The sequence below is a fragment of the Tauraco erythrolophus genome, chromosome 5, assembly GCF_009769465.1.
Source record: "Tauraco erythrolophus isolate bTauEry1 chromosome 5, bTauEry1.pri, whole genome shotgun sequence".
NCBI classification, from domain to species: domain Eukaryota; kingdom Metazoa; phylum Chordata; class Aves; order Musophagiformes; family Musophagidae; genus Tauraco; species Tauraco erythrolophus.
In genome coordinates, this window is record NC_141469.1 from 70611764 (window position 1) to 70631763 (window position 20000).

The 20000-nt window shown below is 41.4% G+C and overlaps 1 protein-coding gene across 7 annotated transcripts in view; it reads right to left on the reverse strand.

The window, feature by feature from the left end:
* Window positions 1–20000, reverse strand: part of TMEM131L (transmembrane 131 like) — an 88034-nt gene that overhangs the window by 38070 nt on the left and 29964 nt on the right. For 6 of the 7 annotated variants that reach the window (XM_086611744.1, XM_086611746.1, XM_086611745.1 and 3 more), the window contains 4 exons: window positions 9715–9786; window positions 8658–8781; window positions 7506–7622; window positions 5459–5569 (listed from right to left, as the gene is read on the reverse strand). In XM_086611744.1, the coding sequence (XP_086467870.1) occupies window positions 5459–5569; window positions 7506–7622; window positions 8658–8781; window positions 9715–9786 (424 nt within the window). Of the gene's footprint in view, window positions 1–5458; window positions 5570–6818; window positions 6917–7505; window positions 7623–8657; window positions 8782–9714; window positions 9787–20000 lie in introns of those variants that run through there. The other variant, XM_086611748.1, reaches the window with a different exon arrangement.

Here is a 20000-nt window from a genome sequence, read left to right on the forward strand (position 1 = left end):
TGCAACTGACTTTACAGAATTTCAATAACGCGATGCTGAAAACCGAAACTGTGAAGAAAAGTTTTTAAAGTATCCAACACCCTATTCCATATCTCCCTGGGACAGGTAGAAGGGGACAGGGTGTGTCCGAGCAGAGAGTAGATCTACCACACATGTGGCCTTTTGTGGGGTCCAGTTTTATAAAAGCACGGCCAATGGAAGACAACATATATTCTGCATTCCCGGTTCAACCTGATTTCACACCAAAATGACCGGGGCTTCACACAAGAGGGCGATGTAACCTCTGCAAAGGTGGTTAGCAGCGACCGGCTCTCCGAGGGGGAGTAAACCCCTGCCACCTCCTTTCTTTTTTGTAAATGCTTTTGTCCTCATCAAATTTTGAGAGCAGAAAAAACCCCATTTGATTCCAAACCATGAACCACTTACTAACATCTCCAGGCCATGACAGCAGTGGAGTTTTTACGAGGAAATAAGATTATATAAAGAGCAACTTTGAGGTTTTCTGGTCAGATAAACCTTCATGCTTGGCCTTCCCTTCTCAGTGGTTCTTGGGAGAACATTACGCCTATTTATGGTCCTAAATAAGAAGTTCTTAGCCTTATTCAATGCCATTGTAGTTTAAAGTAGATTAAAACCTCACACCCTTATTAAAAAACAAAAAACAAAAAACAAACTGCTACATCGTGGTTTTGCAACTTTTTTTTTAACTTCTTTTCTTGACCTAGCATAAGTCTATACGGGAAATAGCTGTCACCTTAAAATCGAAGCTGCTAATATAACACACAGAGAGGGGAAAAAGACGTTTTTGTGGTGTATTTGATGTTGATCTAGTTTTATGGCAAATTTTTATTTCTCTCTGTGAAGCTATCTTCAGAAAAGGTTTTTCATTTATCTAAGGCAGACAATCGATGCATAACTGTCATGTCAACTATCTTACAACACTGGTAGGACAGCTGCGTTAACCATAAAGAGAAGATAAAGCACCTGAGAAGAAAACACTGTCAGAAGCAGAGCTTCCAAGAAGGCAGACCCAGGACCACATCCACATCTCCCAGCAGTGCAGGCACTCTGCTTACACAGTAAATATCACTGTCTATGAATCAGAGCAGAGAGCTGAGCTATGCAGCATACATTTGCACCAGAGGCGAAATGAAAAGGAGAGGCATAACATAAGAAGAAAAGTTAGAAAGAGCACTGCAGACCAGTACAACCACTGCCACTTCATCACCTGGTGCCTCTGTTTTGTATTAGATACGCATGCGTACATACTTGCACATACACACACGCACTCAGCTCTCACAAATCCTATATGAACTGAATAGAGAAGTCTGATAGAAGCCACACAAATGAAATTCTTACCAGTTTTCATTATGTTGTTACATTTACGTTTTAAAAAAAGAGAGGGCTCTCTCAAAAAACCCCTAAAAACCTGAAGCATATGATCTGCAAGGAGCCCTGCTCTCCTGGTGAAGGTCTAGGAGTCTCGCTGGGGGAACAGTACAGTAGGCAATTACTTAAGAAATAATTCATCCATCAAAAGAGAGACAGAGCATCAACAGGACGGCTAGCAAAGGCCAGTTCAACAACCACCAAGCAACCACAGACCCAATGTCACTTTTAGGGAAAGAATTCCTTATTCTGCCTTAGGTGCCCCATCAATCAGACATGGCTATATACAAGATTTTCACAGAGATATTCTTACATCATTATCAGGATTGTAGAGTTCAAATCGCTTCCTGGAGTTTGGCTACAGTATAATTAAAAAAGAACAAACATTGAACAAGCCTCACCCTCTTCCGGCAGGCTGATACTTCAAAGTTTCTGTCCTGGATGGTGCCTGGCCCTAAAGATCTATTTCCACTCTGAATGGTGTTAATAAGCTGTCCCTGTAATAATGATTCAGCAGAGTTTCATCAGTTTTTTGCAGGCAGTTATCAGCATGGCACACCAAGAAAACTCTACTGTCCTACTACCTTCCCTCTCCACACCCAAGCACCACGCTTGCACACATTTGCTTCTCTGATCCTCTGTGCACCAGCACAAAACATAGCTTATGGAGTCTTGGGTTCCTGCCAGTGCTTGCAGTATTTCCCATGTCGTCAGTTCATAAACTCCAAACTCCTCCGGGAAGTCAGCAGAGCGATGCCTGTGCATCCTACGATGAGACATCCCGCCCTGCAGGTCACTCCTCCAGTGACGCTTCCAGTGTGTTTGCACAGCATTTTGAACACAACGAGGCAGTGATGTGGCTGCCCTGTTAGTGCCATCCAAATACTAAACAATGCCAAAAAACAAGCAACTGGAGCAAAGACTACGTCCAGAAGCTGGATAAACAAAGATGACCTATATGGACTCCATCATGTGTTACAGCTCAGTGGTAACTAGTCACTCCTGAACGGCCACGTACACTTACTACAAATTCAATGTTGGACACAGCTCTTTTTTCCCCCCGATGAGTGAGCCAAAAGCCCAGAAATCCTGGGATCCAGGACCACAACCAGAGCAAGCCAATCCTGAACCCTTCAAAAGCTGAAACTTTGAAAAGAGTAACAGAAAAAGGGTGAAATTCTACAGCAGAAAAGGCAACTGTGTCTTTCTTTTTCTTTTCTTACTAATCACAAAAGCTGCTGCTAAAAAAACTAGGGGAATGATGGAAAAAAAAGAATGGCCTGTGTACCTTTGCCTATAAAAGGAGAACAACCACGCACAAAATGATTGGAAGTTTATTTTCCACAAAAAATGCAAACACAAACCTATCACATACTATATTTCCAATGGAATTACTACTGTAGAGATAAACTTTCATCTATAATCCCCAGGGATATATCGTATTTCCAAGATAAATGCTCTGTAGGGGTGCAATTTCATCCATATCCCTATGTACAACTCTGGCCATTCACTTTCAAAGGAAATTTTTACAAATTAGAGAAGCTGCACAAAGGGGTTGTCAATTTGGTTAAGAAACAGCCCATCACTGAAGAAGATACTACAGAGCACGGACCATTCAGCTTGGCAAAACGAAAGCTGAAAGATGCCATGCCACCTACAGATGCTTCTGGGTATAAGCATCAGAAGCAGGAGCAGTTATATAAACTAAATATGTATGTTAACAAATATAAACCGGCCACAAAGCAACTCGGATTGGAAGTCGGTTGCAGGTTTCCAACCATCAAAGGAGTAAGAATAAGTATTTGGGTTATGGTAACAACACCTCCAGCCATTCTGAGAAGCCGTTTCACCAAGCACGTGATGGAACTAAACGGTGTTACCTTTCTGGCCTTGACGATCAAGGACGTCAGCAACACCCAACAGCTTAAACACACCCACCTTGAAAACAGGAGACAACAGAGGCAAAAAATAGACACAAACCACGCAGCACTTGGTGAGCCTTCTCACAGGTTTCCAAGCAGTATCAGTAGACTTCAGACGTAAGGGTATCTTTAGCGTATTGAACTAGACATTGTCACCCAAGGTTACAACTCATTCATTCATTCCAAGATGGCAAAGGATGTGTAAACGAGGCTTACACTATCCTGAACTTACACTGGTATTTTACCTCAGTTACAAATAAACGGGGGAAAGCAAATGTGCACAGTTAAGTGACTATGACTGGTTTGTTTTAAATGCTTTTTCACTACAAATCTCCATTGTATCTTTAATAGTTATGTATCCTTAAGTTTGCACGTGGGTAGTCACTCACTCAGACCTCATAGAGCTCTCATCCTTCCACAGCTTCTGAGCCTAAAACATAAACTGGACGAGACTCAATCATACCAATTTTTATGGGATCTAGATCAGAGTATTAGTAGGGTAAATTGAAGGAGGCACTTCTGGAGAGGACAGCAATCTGCAGAGCAACATTGTTCTAAAAGGAACTCAAACTCAAGCCATAAGCTCCTCTTCAGTATTTAGATCTTGTCTACCACCTTCAACAGCTGAGAAGCCCATCCCACTGCTGCAGCATGTCTGTCCAAACCAGTAACATTCAGTGAACTGAAGAGCAATTCCTCAATTATAGCTCAGCACAGGAAAATTACATCTAGAGTGGGGAGAACTGAGTCAACATCCTCTCGCAACTCATGTCTGGTGACAAGACTGGTGCCAGGTGGTACCACGTTGCACTGCCAAACATGACTTCAACCTTGTACTCTAGAGAAATAAAGCACAGGAAGATGCTATATACAGAAATATGCTCACTATACAGTAAGGAATATGTCAAATGCTCCCCAAAACTTCTCTTCTCAGGAATTCAGACAGAACTGTGAAGCAGCAGAGTCTGCATCCAAACTTCGGACATATCTGACAACAACCCATCGAGCTACACGTGAAGACGCAGAGAGTCATGTCATGAACAGCATCCAAAAAACCCTTCTCAGTTCCACCCATAGCAGTACAAATTACAAAACTTGGAGATATTTGGTACCTTTGCAAGTGTCTGTCTATGTACGTCCACAAGCAAGCACACCTGTGTCATTACAGGAAAGAGAATGGTACAGAAGAAAAGAAAGGAAGAGAAGGAAATTGTGCATAATCCTTGGGTAGAGGTAAGACTGACCTAACGTATATGTAGCAAACTGAAAAATATGATCTGAGCTGACAATTTTTCTCAGGTAGAACAGAAGACATCACAAAGGCAATTAACACAGTTTACATTTAGATAAAAGAATAAATTCTGTTACGTGCTAGGATATTCTACGTAAGTTTTTGAAAAAACTAGCTCTGTGTACAATACAAAAGGAAATCTGAAAGATAATTTTTCCAGTTAGTTTTTCACTTGAAAGGCTCTGTATGGCCTGGAAGACTATGAAAATGCCTGCAACTGAATCAAATGACAGAAATCATTAAAACTTCTTTCAACTGAAATAGTTATGCCTTGTAAATCCACCTTGCTGTATTCTCCCCAGCTCTCTGCTTTACTGAAGCTGAGGTAAGCAAAGCTGGTATCTTCAGCAGTGATACAGGCAGGAGCGGATACTCCAGCCTGACTCTCAGCTCTCGTTCTCATCCACTCAGCATGCCGTGCTTTTAAATGTGGCAAACTGTTGGTACAGTCCTGCTGTGAACCAGCATGGGGAATGGGTGTGAAGTAAAAAACAGAACAAACTAAAACAGTCTCCCTCCTAACTTTCTAGTACAAAGTTTATTTTTTTTTTTTTAGCTCAGATCAATTCTTCAGTTAAGTCCAGAGCAGGGCCCCACAAATAGTTTTGCCGGCACAACCGGGAGGACAGCACACCACAGGAGCATGAACAAGAACAAGTGGGAATAATTTAAATGCCAAAGACTAAACCAGAACACCAGCTCATCACAGTAGCCCTGTATCTTGCGACCTCTCTCCTGCAGTCACTGGTATTTGGACTTTTCGTTAATGTTCCTTGCATCCCAACAACCTGAGGACAAAAACCTTTTATGTCTGACAAGATTTACGTTTCATCTCCATTTGAAATGTATACTGTACCAGTGTGTGTGACGCCTGGATGTTTTGAATGTGTGGAAGCAGTAAGTAGGCATTTGCTAGCTGTGCTCTAGGTTCTTCTGGAGCAGATGTCAGAGTTCCCATTCCAAAAACCTGGTATTGAAAAAAAGGTGATTACATCAATATCTAGTATTTCAGTTATCACAGTAACATACAAAACTATTTTGCTAATAATAACAATCTTCCCAAGAAACAGACTGATTTTTCACATTAGATTCTTTTAAAAGACAATTTATAGATATAAAGTTCCAATGTGGAAAGTAAATACACACATAAATGGCATGTTAGCATCTTCACTTATTCAGACACTACTACAAAAACAAAACAAAGCACTCACCAGTACAGCATTGGGTTACCTTAAAAAGAAACTATCAAAACTCTCTTACTACTCTTCAGGGAATTATAATACACATATCACCATTTCGCAGCGCAGTAATTTCTGGAAAACATTCTTATTAGGGCAATTGCATATTGAATTTAACGGGTTTGCCTTAAAAATTGAGTAAAATATTTTTTTGATAATTTTGTTTTTTAAAGTCTGCAGTTTTGAGAGCACTGGATGATTTACAAGTTGAATGTTTTTATTGCATTCATATTGCACTCCATCAAGATTAGTTTATGACAACGAGATGCAAGATAATGGGGAGAGATCATTAGAAATTAAGAAAAATGCCTTGGAGTTTTTCACTTCTATGCAAAGAGTTACACTTTTTTAATACAAAAAACCACATTTTTTTAATTAAGAGGATAATACAATGCATTCTATGTTCACTGAAGATCTGTGGCTACCGATAGAAAATACCAGATCAAAGGGAACATGCGGCATGTTTTTATGGAGGCATTTACAAAGTACACTTTACTATAATGGTACCTCTTCTCCATTTCGGTGAATCTTCTGTACATTCTTGCATAAATGCATTAGAAACATAAAACATATTTCAAGGCTTCTGGGCTTTCAAGAGCACTAACTATGCATCGATCACTCAAGTTATGCCTGATTTTGAAACACTTAAAACTTTTGAAATTGTCCATGAAAACCAGTTCGTTATTGATTTCAGCAGTAGTCCAACAGGAGACAAACTGATTTTTTGGTGTCACTGACAACTGCTTCCCTGCAACTTGTTGATAAAAGGCCCTGGCTGAGCTGACCAGGCAATAAATCAAGGGGTCAGAAGTGAGTGCAAGGAAAGGAGAGATGTCAAAAAGAAAAGGTCAATCACTCTATAATGCACTCTTCCCTTATCCTTGATGAAAAAGTCCTGCCAAATGTGGCATTATCCCTAATAAATACCAGATAAAGCCAACATTTGTATTAAACGCCATGTATTTCACTTGAACTTACCTATGTTTCAATCTGAGGAGGTTTGTTTTCCAGCACAGTATTGAAGTGTGGGAATGGAATAGCTGGATGCTTGATTAAAGCTGGCATTGTTTTTAAATCACTGAATTCAGAGTTATATTTTTCTTTAACAAATCAATAAAAGCAAAGAATTTGGAGTATATAATCTCTCTTGCTTAAGACTTGCTTTAATTTGATAGTTAATCTGGCAATATAATGCACAACCATTACTTCGATTTTCATGTCTTAAGGGCCTAAACTTCTCACCCTGTGCTGCAGCCCCAATGTGTTTACATAAAATTCTGCAAAGCAGCTGAAAACCACCTAAAATATTTCCTAAAGAAGTTTCTCATGACAACTGCATTCCAGTACAGTGCAGGGTAGCCTGCAGTATTATATGAAACCAACTAGTAGTGACGGGACCATGATCTTCTAAGTGCACATATATAAATACACTTAGTTTTACGATCACAAATAGCCCCACTAGCAGCAGTAATTTTAACTACATACATGTACGAGGGATCATGAGACTAGCAAGATCTGATAAAAGGGCTGAATTGTAAACATTAGCCCACCCAATTTGTATCAGGAATTCAAAGAACTTTGAAAGTCTCTGTGATCAAAATGTATGAAAATCACTTTTTAAACACAAGTGAATTCAAACCTCAAGTTAAAAATAAGAGTAGCTACCTGATATGAAAGTACTCCATGAGATGAGGTATTTATAAATAATGAACTTTCAATACTGCCTTCTTCTGTTGGCAGGAAGAGTACTCTGAAAGAAATCTTTCCCATCGCTGGAATCACCTGCAGGGACCACAAAGAAGTTTGCTTGCTTGGTGCCACTGATCACGACACCCACCATTCAGTCGCATGGCACAACAGACATTCCCACATGTACACTCCTATCTGTAGATCCTGCTAAGCAGGACCTCAGCCCTGAGAAGTTTCATCTGTTCACAACTCTTGACTCTCACTACAGAGAAGAACTGAGACCATGCAGCAACTCCAGCCCGAAACGGCTGGAGTTTCTCGGCTAGCTTGGGCCTCCTCAGTCAAGACTCCTTTAAGTTAATCCTGCAGCATCCAGAAACGCTTCCCCGCCTATAGACACCGACTACAAAGTGAATCAATCCCCACCTGTGATATATAGTCAAGTGAGTCAAAGCTGAACTTGGGCAACACGATTAGTAACCAGATAGGTCTAACCCAAAGAACAGCGACGTTTACGTCCGCACAGTAATACCCATTCAGCACTAGTAAAAACACAAATCAGATGAAAGCATAATAAAAACCCTTTGCACATCAGCAGAGGATAAAATCTGTGCTTCATCAAATTGAGATCACAGTAATTCATTCGTAACATGTGCTATATCGTAAAAAAAATTCAGAGTTAAAATAATGGTCTTAGATCATAAAGCAATTATGCTCATAATTGCAATACAAAAGGCATAAAATATTTCACTGCAGGTTTTTTTGAGGAGTATGCAAGACCATTCAAAAGACTGAAAATTCAAGGCTCTAAAACACCCGCATGCCTGCAGATTACTGCATAATGCTGCACAGAACAGAATGAGACTTAAACAGCCTCTTCAACACTGAAAAATTCTTCTCTTTCTCTGTTACTGTAAAACACATTTCCTACTGTAGGTTTTGGATGTCTTCTCCCTTACCAGTCTAAGTAGAAGTGAGCAAAAAAAACACTAGCAAAACAGAAAAAAAGTTGGAGGTCCTACAGAAAAGCATGAAGAGAAAACACGGAATGAAAAGCCTAGGCCAAAGGAAGCACGAAGGCTTGGCACTTGGCCATTACATAGTTTCCAAAAGTACATCAACACTCACCCAGCTATGAGCAGGAGACACATGAAACTGTCTAGTAGCAGTAAACACTGAATTCACTACAACTTCTCTATCTCTACTAGGGTTGTAGGCATGGAGCATTTTAGCTCTGGGTAACCCCAGTAATCTAAAGGAGGGGGGGGAAAAAGAAAGAAAGAAATTATTCACTTTATAAGCACAGGCAATGCACATAAAAAGCAACAAACACAAATCACTCTAAAACATGTCGATATGCAACAATTTCCTAGTTGTAACTATTCTTTGGAAACATGTCAAACAAATTTTGTCCTTTAGTATATAAAGACAAATAAGTAACACTAGGATGAGAGGTGCGCTTAGTCAAAACTCATTTGAGTCATCAGGAGTTTGAGAAAAAAAAACACCTTTATGAGGCACAAAGTTTTGAATAAAAAAGTTTCAATGATCAAAGTCTTGTTTTACCAACTAAAGCAACAGCTCTCTTAAGGCTTCTGCTTTAGCTAATACATCCTAAACCCCAGTATCTTATACATTCATTCTGTGCATCCTCTGAAATATTCCTTTAACTCACAAGGGGACCATGTTTCTTTTTGTTTACTGACAGACCAAAGGCTGATGATCATTTAAGAATAATTTTTGAAGTTTTCTTAGAGGAAAACTAAAAAAAAAAAAAACAACAAAAAAACTCAAGTACATTTTGCCTGGGACTTTCTGGATTTTATTTTCAGAAGTTAAAAGAAGGAACAAGCTCCTCCTCCACCGGGAAGGCAATTTTTCAAGAAACAAACAACCAGCATGAAGAACTGATTTGACATCCACGCAGAATCACCTGAAACGTGCCCAGAATGTGTTATGGTTCCCTATTCGCTTTTCCTCCTTCCTAGAACTATGTTGATTTTCATTTACAAAGTACTGCAAGGCAAAAAATACAGTTCCAACTCTGTGGCAATTACTTACTATTTCTCTTTTTTCCAGAGGATGGCATGATCTCAGCTAATGCTCTTTAACCAAACGTAGCCCAGTATATGTGTTCCTCCCCACTTCGTTATTAATCAAAATAACAGTGATGTAAGATACTCACTGCATTCCAAAATGCAGAACTGATGGGTGAAAATGTAAGGCCTTCCCATTTGGAGGCATCTTTGCTGAGAAGCTGAAAAATAAAATGGAAAAGAAGCCAGAATTAATATTTAATATTTAGTGGGTGCAATGCTGCACATTGCAGGGAAGGAAGATATGTTACATGCTGTGACTCTTTATATTCTAAACACACTCTTATTTCCAAATCTTTTCATACATTCCTCTCACTGCCATAAGACTGACCTTTTAAGAAGGTTTCCATACAACAGCACATGCTGGAAAGCTCATGCCAGTAAAAGGGCAGTTTGAGAAGTATCTCATTTTAGAGGCAATGCTGGCTTGGACAATCTCCCCTCCTTTCACCTATCCCCTCAGTTATGCTGACATACCTCTTTAACGGGATGTACAGTGAAGTACAGAGGGAAAACAACTTAAAAGACTCCTGGGGAGTAAAAATTATGTCAGCATAGAGCACATTCCCAGTCTCATCAATTTGACATTCACATGAGCACTGGTATGAGCACACCTGAGAGACGCAGAGGTAGAGGAGGCTTGTGCAAAAGCCGACATCAAAAGAAGTGCTTGCCTAACTGTGGCTTTAATGCAACAGCCAACTCGTTTCTTATATGCAAAAGAGAGTAAGAAATAATGTGAAACACACACATCATCATCTTTCTTTTGCCTTAGGAAAATTCACAATAAAGTTCCCATCAGTTCTAGCACATTTTTAGTTTATTTCAACATTAGTACATGCCCAATAACTTACAGAGAAATCCCAGGACATCTTCATCACTTTCTCAATTAAAACTTGTCCTCCACAAGCCCCAACAACCACAGTGCTAAAAAACAAGCCCAGCACTTGTTCGTTACATCTACGTACCCAGTGCTATGCTGTTAAAAACCTCCCCAGAGGCAGTCTGGGTGTTGCATAGCCAGAACCAGTTTCATCTTTACTGGATGATGCCAATAAGCATCCTAGCAAGGATGAGTCTGAGAAGGGAGGGATGGACTGTGGTCTCATTACTTATCCAGCTGCTTTGCATAATGTGTGGTAGTAGAGTTAACTGGTCCCCAATTTAAAAACGTAGTTCTGCAACATTACATCTTTAATATAATAAAGTACCTACATAATTCTGTTGTTATATTCCAAACCAATACAGACATCATAATTTATTACCCATCAGGAAAGATCAGGTGTATTATTATTATGAAAACCCACAACTTTTACAGAAACATTGCTCATATGAGGCAGCAAACTCCCTTGCCACTGCAGCAGGAGGAATGCAATATATACAGGTAGCACCTCTGGGGAGCTGCTAGAAAGTAACGAAGAACAGACGATGCAGAACTATAAAGTCCAGGTGAATAACAATCTCCTTCCAACCACCTCATCTCTGCCTCAGTCAGCTCTTGCTCCATTCCTAGAAACACCACAGCAAACAGCACCTTCTTCCCCTTCCAAAAGTCAGCCTCAGAGATGTATCCAGAAGGAAAGCCTTGGAGTACTGTTGTTGTAATAATACACAAATTAAAATTACTGCTTCAGTAAAAGCCTCAGACATTTGGGGGAAAGCACAAGCCACATTTCATAAGATCCTTTTTTTATATGCACACACACATATATATAGCAAAATAAAAGTTAAGCATAAGCGGTTATGCACTGCAGTTATCACCTTGAACTCCATCATCGCTGAAGTTTCTTGCATCTTACAGGTACTGCTTGAAACATCTTTTCCAAGCAGAAAAACCTTTGCTAAGAAGAGCTACAAGCTGAGTGCTCCTCGGTGCAAATTTGTGTAAACAGCAGTGGCTCTCCAAGACTTACTAATCTTCCTTCTTCTAGCAGCATCAGCTCTTTCCGTCTCAACCCTCGCTCTCTGCAATAGGTATCCAACGCACCGACTGGGTGCAAACCCAGCTCCGGACGTAGGAGACCGCATTTCATTCGGTTTGGGTGAAGAAGGTCATGCTGTAGCACCAATTCTTAAAAATACGCTGTATCACTGTTCAGTCAACAACCACAGCCAATCCCCTACTAGTCAGAAAATGGGAAAAGCCCTGTGAGAGCAGCAGCAGGAACCCAGGGCTGCCATCCCATTCCTTCTGGAGAAGGCAGCCTGGACTTGGGATGGCTGAAGCTAAGCCTCAGCTACCAAAATCTCTGCAGGCTCTGAGCTGACTCCTGAGCATTGAGGTAATTTTGGAGCATCCCTGCACACCACTCCCCCAGCAGCCCCAGGAACGGGACCGTGGTTACAAGACATCCAGCTTCTGCTCTGCAGCCCACAAAAGCTGTCGAGTTGCTCCAAGCCCCAATCTGACTCGGAAAGCAGAACAGCCACATTCCTACGGCGCTGTGCTCCTAACCCTGCCCGCTGGCCAGCTCCAGGGTGTCTGCACCGCTTATCAGCAGCCCCAAAACAGTGCCAAAAAATAACTTGAGAGCTGAGTTTATTCAACAGCAAGACTAGTGGAAAGAGAAATCCACCACCGTTTTGGGCTTTGTTTCCCCCTCTCCACTCCAAGGGAAAAGATGACAGGTTGGAACAGTGGGAATGGGCAGGAGATCATTCTGCCTATTGCACCTGAGCAACCAGGAGGCATTTTAAAGCCCACCACTATGGAGAGAAAGGGACAGGTCTATCTACACTAGAAATGTACTTCTCCAATGTGTTACCGCAAGTCTCTTGAAGCCAGCTGGAAGCTGGCAGAGCACCCTTCCCCGTGCTCCAAACACAATTCAACACATTCAGATCTCTGCAGGGGATCTGACACAGAAATAAATGTCAAAGGCAATTTTTAAAGACATTTAAAAGCTGAAGTCACTTTTTGAAACAAAGCATTTATTTCTTGGATTTTTTTTTTTTTTTTTTTAAGAACCTCATCTCAATAATAGATTCACCTCAAATTATGCCAAAAATTTCTCTTTGGCTACAGACAACATGTCCAAAAAAATACATGGGTCGTTTCATGAGAATGCTACAGGCCTGGGAAAGACACACAAATATCAGCCTAAGAATGGAAGTCTTGAAACAACAAATGTGGAGAAACAGTCCTTTTCATAACAGAAATAGTCTGGTTTCCAACTACTCTTTAATTGTTTTTAAAATCAGCTAAGATCACATTAAGAGTGCCATTCAACAAAGCCTGACTCCACACTCAACAGCATCTTTCTGTTTTTTCAGGCAGACCATTTGAACACCAACTTCTAACAATAGATTTTAATACAGCAGGTCAATTCCAGCATTTCAGGGGACATTTTCAAGCACAAGTGAACAGAACTGGAGGGAAATGGGAGAAAGGAATAGAAGAGGGGAGAAGGGCATGCCTGGCAACTACTTTTAACACTTAGTAGTAACTGCCTTTCTATCAAAAAACTAGTTGAACTGGCCCCATTACCACCTGCCAGCCCAACAATTCAATGCCCTTCCTTCCCTCCATCCTCACAATATATTTAAAACACTGATGTTCTGGATCATCCATCTCCAGGGAAAAAGAATAACATCAGCTGAAATATGGGGGAGGTGAGGGAGGGCTCCGCACGGTCACCCAGAGCACCCAAGGCAGGGGGATGATGGGGGGAAGGCTCTGGGGGGACGGAGAGGGGTGAGCCCAAGAGACCCACAGCTCCAGCTCATCACCCTGATTCACAGAAAACACCCAGCAGAGAGAGACAAATCCTGAGCATGTACACAACTCCCAGCACCAGGGACGCTTGTTGGGGAGAAAGGTGGATGCAGAGCAGACAAAAAGGGGCTGGAGTGGAAGGTGGGGTGACACCAGGGGAGAAGAGCAGGATGGAGGAATGCGAGAACCTCAGACCGCCTGTGCAAGCAGAGAAGTGTCACTCTAGGGCAGAAGTTTTGGGTTGTTTTTTTTGTTGTTGTTTTTGTTTTTTAAAGGAGCATGAGCTGTAAAATCTTAAGCCATTGTATTCCCTCCACTGAGGAGCCCCAGAGGTGCTTATCTGTAGGGAAAAGGGCATCAGAGAACATGGAGAGGTTCCAGCCTTTTACAACGTTTCCTACTCCAGGACAGAACATTTTGGTGTCCTGTTGATGTGGGACTAACAAAAGGAGATGCTAATACAGGAATGCAGAGAGCACTGTTAAATACATAGTTGAAATTGTTTTGCCCTCTTCTTTCAGTTCTGTTACTCTTTGATGTAATTAGTAAAAATAGGTAAACAACCAGGTCAGTATGATTTTATATATTTATTCACAGCCCCAAAGTCTAATATTTATATGCAATGTATATTACACACAAACATTTGTTCCAAATAAGCAAAGATGCTTTTATTTCCCCCAAAGTCCAACAGAGAAAGACTTTTCTTCATAACAGATTTATTCATACTTCATTGGCCAAGACAACAAGAGAAGTATTTCTGCCCAAAATCCAAACAAAATACTAAATCTACTCTGAAAAAAATTGCTGAGTTTTGTGTTGGGGTTCTTTGGCTTCATTGTGCCTTTTTTTTTTTAATAAATCTTCAAAACTCAGTTAATTTCTCTAATTATACATGCAAAACACTCAGCAATCCACAGAATAAGCTGCATCTGAGCAGAAGCAAAGGGACATTTCCTGGAAGGAAGCTTATTCCAGTGTCCCTTTTTCTTCTATTCACTCCTTCAAGTCTTCCTTGTACCTTTATTTCTTTACTTTAACAGATTACTTTAGATTATCTTAGGATGCATGTTATCTGACAATTTAGATCTCAACTACAGATGTTGTTACTAATTGTAATTGCTAATTGGTGCCCTTTCTTCATCGGTCTTTTTTGTGCGCTTTGTTCACAGCAAAAGAAGAAAAAGCAAGTCGGGAAGGCATTTTATTGTCGGGTCTTTCTGGTTGCAGGGTTTTCTTGGAAGAGGCAGGCAAAAAGGACTGGATACTTTAGGGCACAAGAGGTCCTTTTTGAGTGAATCTGCTCATGCAGTACTGTTTTATTTTTCAGTATATTAATAAAAACAAAATTTGACTTCTGTTGGGCATTTTGGCACTTCCTACATTCAGTGCAGTAATAGTAATGAACCCACAGGATGAGGTTTTGAGATACGAAAGCATGTATGTATTGTATAGGAAAGAATAATTTTAATATGTAAACTGAAACAGAGAAACGAAATTTAAAACCTCTCATTTACTGACTAAATTTAGATTTATTCCTCTAGACTACACCTGATAAAACAAAAATCAGACCAAGAGGATGAGATTCACACGCACGGAAACAACCAAACCCAAATACTTTTAATATTTCTGATTACAGCTGATGCAAAGAAATTATTTTGACATATGAAAACAGTTAATTAAGAGAAAATTGACATAGAAATAGAAACAGCAGCTGAATCAGTGTCTTCTGCAGATACAAAGCTTTGGTTTGCCACATGCCCTAGTCCCTCTGTCCTCTCAACCTCCCATTTACCTAAGGCAGCAAAAGCACCAAGCAGTAGTTACGAAGGCTAAACTGCAGCTCCTGAAAGACACACAACAGCTCTGAAAGAGATTGTAAAATTGTTTGGAAATACAAAATTAAAATTTGAGTTTACCATCAAGGCAACTCCGCAAAAAACAGAAACAGGAGTATTTTAAAATCATGACTATTTGTAACCAAATTTAACTTCTTTTCTACAGGCAGAAAGAGCCCTCAGAGAATAAGTTCACCTTGCAACTACCCTACACAGCCTACAGGCAAGCTATATGTAGTGCATCCGGCTGTGTGCAGGGCTGTGGCACCCAGAGAAGTGCAGCTTCTGCACGGCTCCCCATGGCCTCAGCTCTGCCATGCTTGCCACCTCGGCTCCAGAGACTTATAGCACTTTTGAAGCCTCGTATCGACCTAAGACTCAGCTGATAACCCATGAACCACTTGGTCTTTGAAGATTTTTTTTTTTTAAAGAAAAAAAATGTCCAGCAGGTAAAAGAACAAAAATGTGAATTTTAAACACTGGAAACCTAGAAGGCAACAAAAAACCCCAGTATTTGTAGCACTGCATTGTTTAGGGAAGAGGGGGAGGACTGACTCACTACTTCTGAATGCTCAGGATTGGCAATCCATCCTTAGGAATTCACTTACATGCTTTACCAGAGAGCTGTGCTGCTTCTGCAAGAAGGGTGGTCAACTTTATTTCCTCTGAACTACACTATGTACATCAGGGACTGAATCCTAGGCTGTGAAAAGCAGGAAAGGCCAAAACAGTGCTACCCATCAAATAACATGTGTGCAGTGCATGCCTGCTCCTTTGCATGTTTTGGCTACAGGAAAATAGGAAAGGGGGGCTAAACCAAAATAAAACAGTGAAACAGGCAAGACAATCTCTCTAAAAACAAACCCAATGATTTATGGTCAAAGTCATGATTTAAGGGGGCAGACAGGTCTAGCAATCTTTTTCTCTTTTTTTTTTTTTTAAAAAAAAAAAAACCTCTGAAATTGGCAAAGCAGCATATAGCCAAGACCTGCTCACTGAAGTTTCAATGGACTGATACTTACTTTATTTCAAGAAGTACTGAGATAAAGAGGTAAGTAAGTCCAGCTCAATGTGTAAAGCACAAACCATTCTCCATTACTTCCATCCAGCCCATCGTGCATCCCTCTCCTCCAGCAACTCCAGCAGTTCCTTCTGCTCCTCTCCTCTAGCCCTGGTGTTTCCATTGCCATTAGTTGTCTTTCTGAGTAACCTCTCCTTTCATTGCCTGTGCTCACTCTTCCTATAAAATTCCACAATGTTTAATACAAACCCTTTGCAGAATAGTTATCGCAGCCAGCAGTGCATCAGTTTTATTTATTACAAAACTATAACAAAATTGCAATGGTCAAACTCATAGTATCTCACAGTATAGAGCTTATAAAGTCGCATTTCTCAATGGGATGTAAATGGAAGGACACAGATAAAAAAAATGGCTTTTCTCTCTACCCTCACACCCAAACAGTCCCCTTGAAAAATGTCCAAAGAAGTTAAATGCGGACCACGATAAAAATTAGAGTAAGACTCACAAAGACATCTACTGGAAAGAAAAGCAGAGAGGCACAAAGCACTACAGCGAGTATCCTGGTGAAAAGAAAAGGCTTTCTTCTCCAGATGTGCCTTTGGTTTGCATTTTAGAAGCAGCAGCACAATAAAGCATGTTTAACAGCAGAACGGAATTATTCCCTCCTATAAATCAGTCCTCAACTTCTGAAATAACTGAAGTCTGTACTAAATTAAGAAATTCATTCACAATGACTTGAGTTAATTTGAAATTGCTTTCTGAAACCTCTTCTTTCGAAATCCTTTAGCCACCCAGATTTCAAGAAACAACCAACGGTCTCTAGAGATGGTCCAGGAGACCCTATATTTTTCAGGCATCTTGGACCGACAGTCTGCTTGAAGAAGGAGGAAGAAAAAAAAAAAAAAAGCAGAAATTTTAAATATCAGAAGGTATATAAACCCCTACAAAACCCCAAGCACAGACCTGGGAGAACAATAAGTAGGCTACCAGTGAATTGGGCATGCAAATCAGGCACCCATATGGCCTAAGCTGAACCTGCAACTATTTGTGGACACGAAAAGAAGCAGTCTTGTTTCAGCTAGGCTGAGAAATACCTAAGTTATTTGTTTTGGATGAGTGTACGGGGCCTGCTAGTTCAAAACACACATCAAACGAATTTTCCTCTGAAGCATCTCTACCACTGCCAGCAAATCCCAAATACCCTGGCAAGCACAACGTTCACCTTCATTTTCCTTTTTGCTTTGTATAATTTAAAAATTGCCTGTTCATTTTGAAATATTTCATAAGGTGCACTAAAGACAATAAGTGCTCCAAAACAAAACCTTTCGATTGCCTTTCTTTTTTTAAGCTTCTTTACAATTTAACTTCTTTTAAGAAGTCAGCAATCTTCTGTTAAACTGTTAAAATCACAGAAACAATACAGTTTACTCTTTTTTTTAGTTCTTCCCAAAACAAATTAAAAGAGTCACTTGCTTAATACAAACACACACTTTTGGTTCCATCAGGAGCCTTAACATTCTTGATGTTTCATCTTGAATTACCAGCTCCTGGACTTCTTGGGTTATGAGAAAACACTGCATTTAATGTCTTTTTAAAGAATGCTTCTAGCCCATAAGTATGCGAAATAAAAACACAAATCCCAAAGGCATACAAAGCAGCTCGTGCTATTTTTTTCCCTTTTTAAATCTCAAAGCTTTTCAGCCAAGTACACTTTTTGAGCAATTTGCTTACCCTGTAGTTGCCAAATCTTAAAAAAAAATCCCAAATCCACAACCCAATTTAAACTGCCTGCATAACCCAGGTTTGTTCTTCAAAAACCAATACTAAGATCACAAATAATTTCCAAGATGTAAACTTTTGCCTATCTTAATTAAGAAGCATTAAGAAAGGCAGTCAAACCTGCAAGCACTCTGGTCTACTTTATACATGCTTTTGAAGAACGCGGCTCAACTGTCAACTCAAAATCACTTCACGACGAGCTATGAGACTCCACACCTCTGAAAGATCACGCTGTTTATCCAAGCTCCTTCCCAGAGTCTCTAAACCGAAAACAAAACATTTTCAAGTGGAGATGTGCTGCTCATAGCCTTTTCCAGGCACTTTTGGACACACTGAAAACATGAACCTTATTGGCATCACGGAGACGTGGTGGGACGACTCCTATGACTGGAGTGTCAACATGGAGGGGTATAAGCTTTTTAGAAAGGACAGGAAGGGGAGACGAGGAGGGGGTGTCGCTCTCTACGTCAGCAACCGGCTGGAGTGCGTGGAGCTTCGCCTGGGGTTGAAGGAGGAGCTGACAGAGAGCTTATGGGTCAAGATTAGAGGGCGGGGACGGATAGGCGATGTTACAGTAGGGGTCTGTTACAGGCCACCTGGCCAGGAGGACAGAGCAGATGAGGCGCTTTATAGCCAGATAGAAGCAGCCTCGCGGTCACAAGCCCTGGTCCTCATGGGGGACTTCAACCACCCTGACATCTGTTGGAGAGACAATACGGCAGGGCACAGGCAGTCCAGGAGGTTCCTGGAATGCGTGGATGACAACTTCCTCCTGCAGGTGATAGAGGAGCCGACAAGGAGGGGTGCCATGCTCGACCTTGTGCTCACCAACAGGGAGGGACTGGTGGGCGATGTGACACTTAAGGATAGCCTTGGCTGCAGTGACCACGACACGGTGGAGTTCAAGATCCATGGGGCAGCAAGGAAACTATACAGCAAGCTCTGTGCCCTAGACTTCAGGAAGGCGGACTTCGGCCTCTTCAAGGACCTGATGGGCAAAGTGCCGTGGGAGGCGGCCCTGGAGGGACGAGGGGCCCAGGAAAGTTGGTCCACATTCAAGGAGCACCTTCTCCAAGCTCAGCAGAGGTGCATCCCGATGAAGAACAAGTCGGGCAAAAAGACCAGGAAGCCCGCGTGGATGAGCAAGGAGCTCCTGGACCAACTGAAAATGAAGAGGTTAGCCTATAGAGGGTGGAAGCGGAGACAGATAACCTGGGAGGAATACAGAGAAGCTGTACGAGTGACCAGGGATCAAGTGAGGAAGGCTAAAGCCCTGAAGGAATTAAATTTGGCAAGGGATATAAAAAGCAATAAGAAAAGCTTCTATAGGTATGTAGGGGACAAAAGGAAGTCCAAGGAGAACGTAGGCCCCCTCCGGAAGGATACTGGTGCTCTGGTTACCCGGGACATAGAGAAGGCTGAGGTACTCAATGACTTTTTCGCCTCAGTTTTCACTGATAAAGCCTCTTGTCTTACTGCCCAAGCTGTGGAAAGAACTAGCAGGGACTGTGAGGATGAACCACCGCCCACTGTACTTGAAGAGCAGGTTCGGGAATATCTGAGGAACTTGAAGGTGCACAAGTCCATGGGACCTGATGAGATCCATCCGCGGGTCCTGAAGGAACTGGCGGATGAAGTTGCCAAGCCACTGGCTATTGTATTTGAGAAGTCGTGGCGGTCTGGCGAGGTCCCCGATGAATGGAAGAGAGGGAACATAACCCCCATTTTTAGAAAGGGGAACAAGGAGGACCCGGGCAACTACAGGCCGGTCAGCCTCACCTCTGTGCCTGGCAAGGTCATGGAGCAGATTCTCCTGGGAACCATGCTAAGGCACATGGAGAGCAAGGAGGTGGTGGGTGACAACCAACATGGCTTCACCAAAGGCAGATCGTGCCTGACCAACTTGGTGGCCTTTTACGATGGGGTGACAGCATCGGTGGACAAGGGTCGACCAATGGATATCATCTACCTGGACTTGTGCAAAGCTTTTGACACTGTCCCGCATGACATTCTTCTCTCTAAACT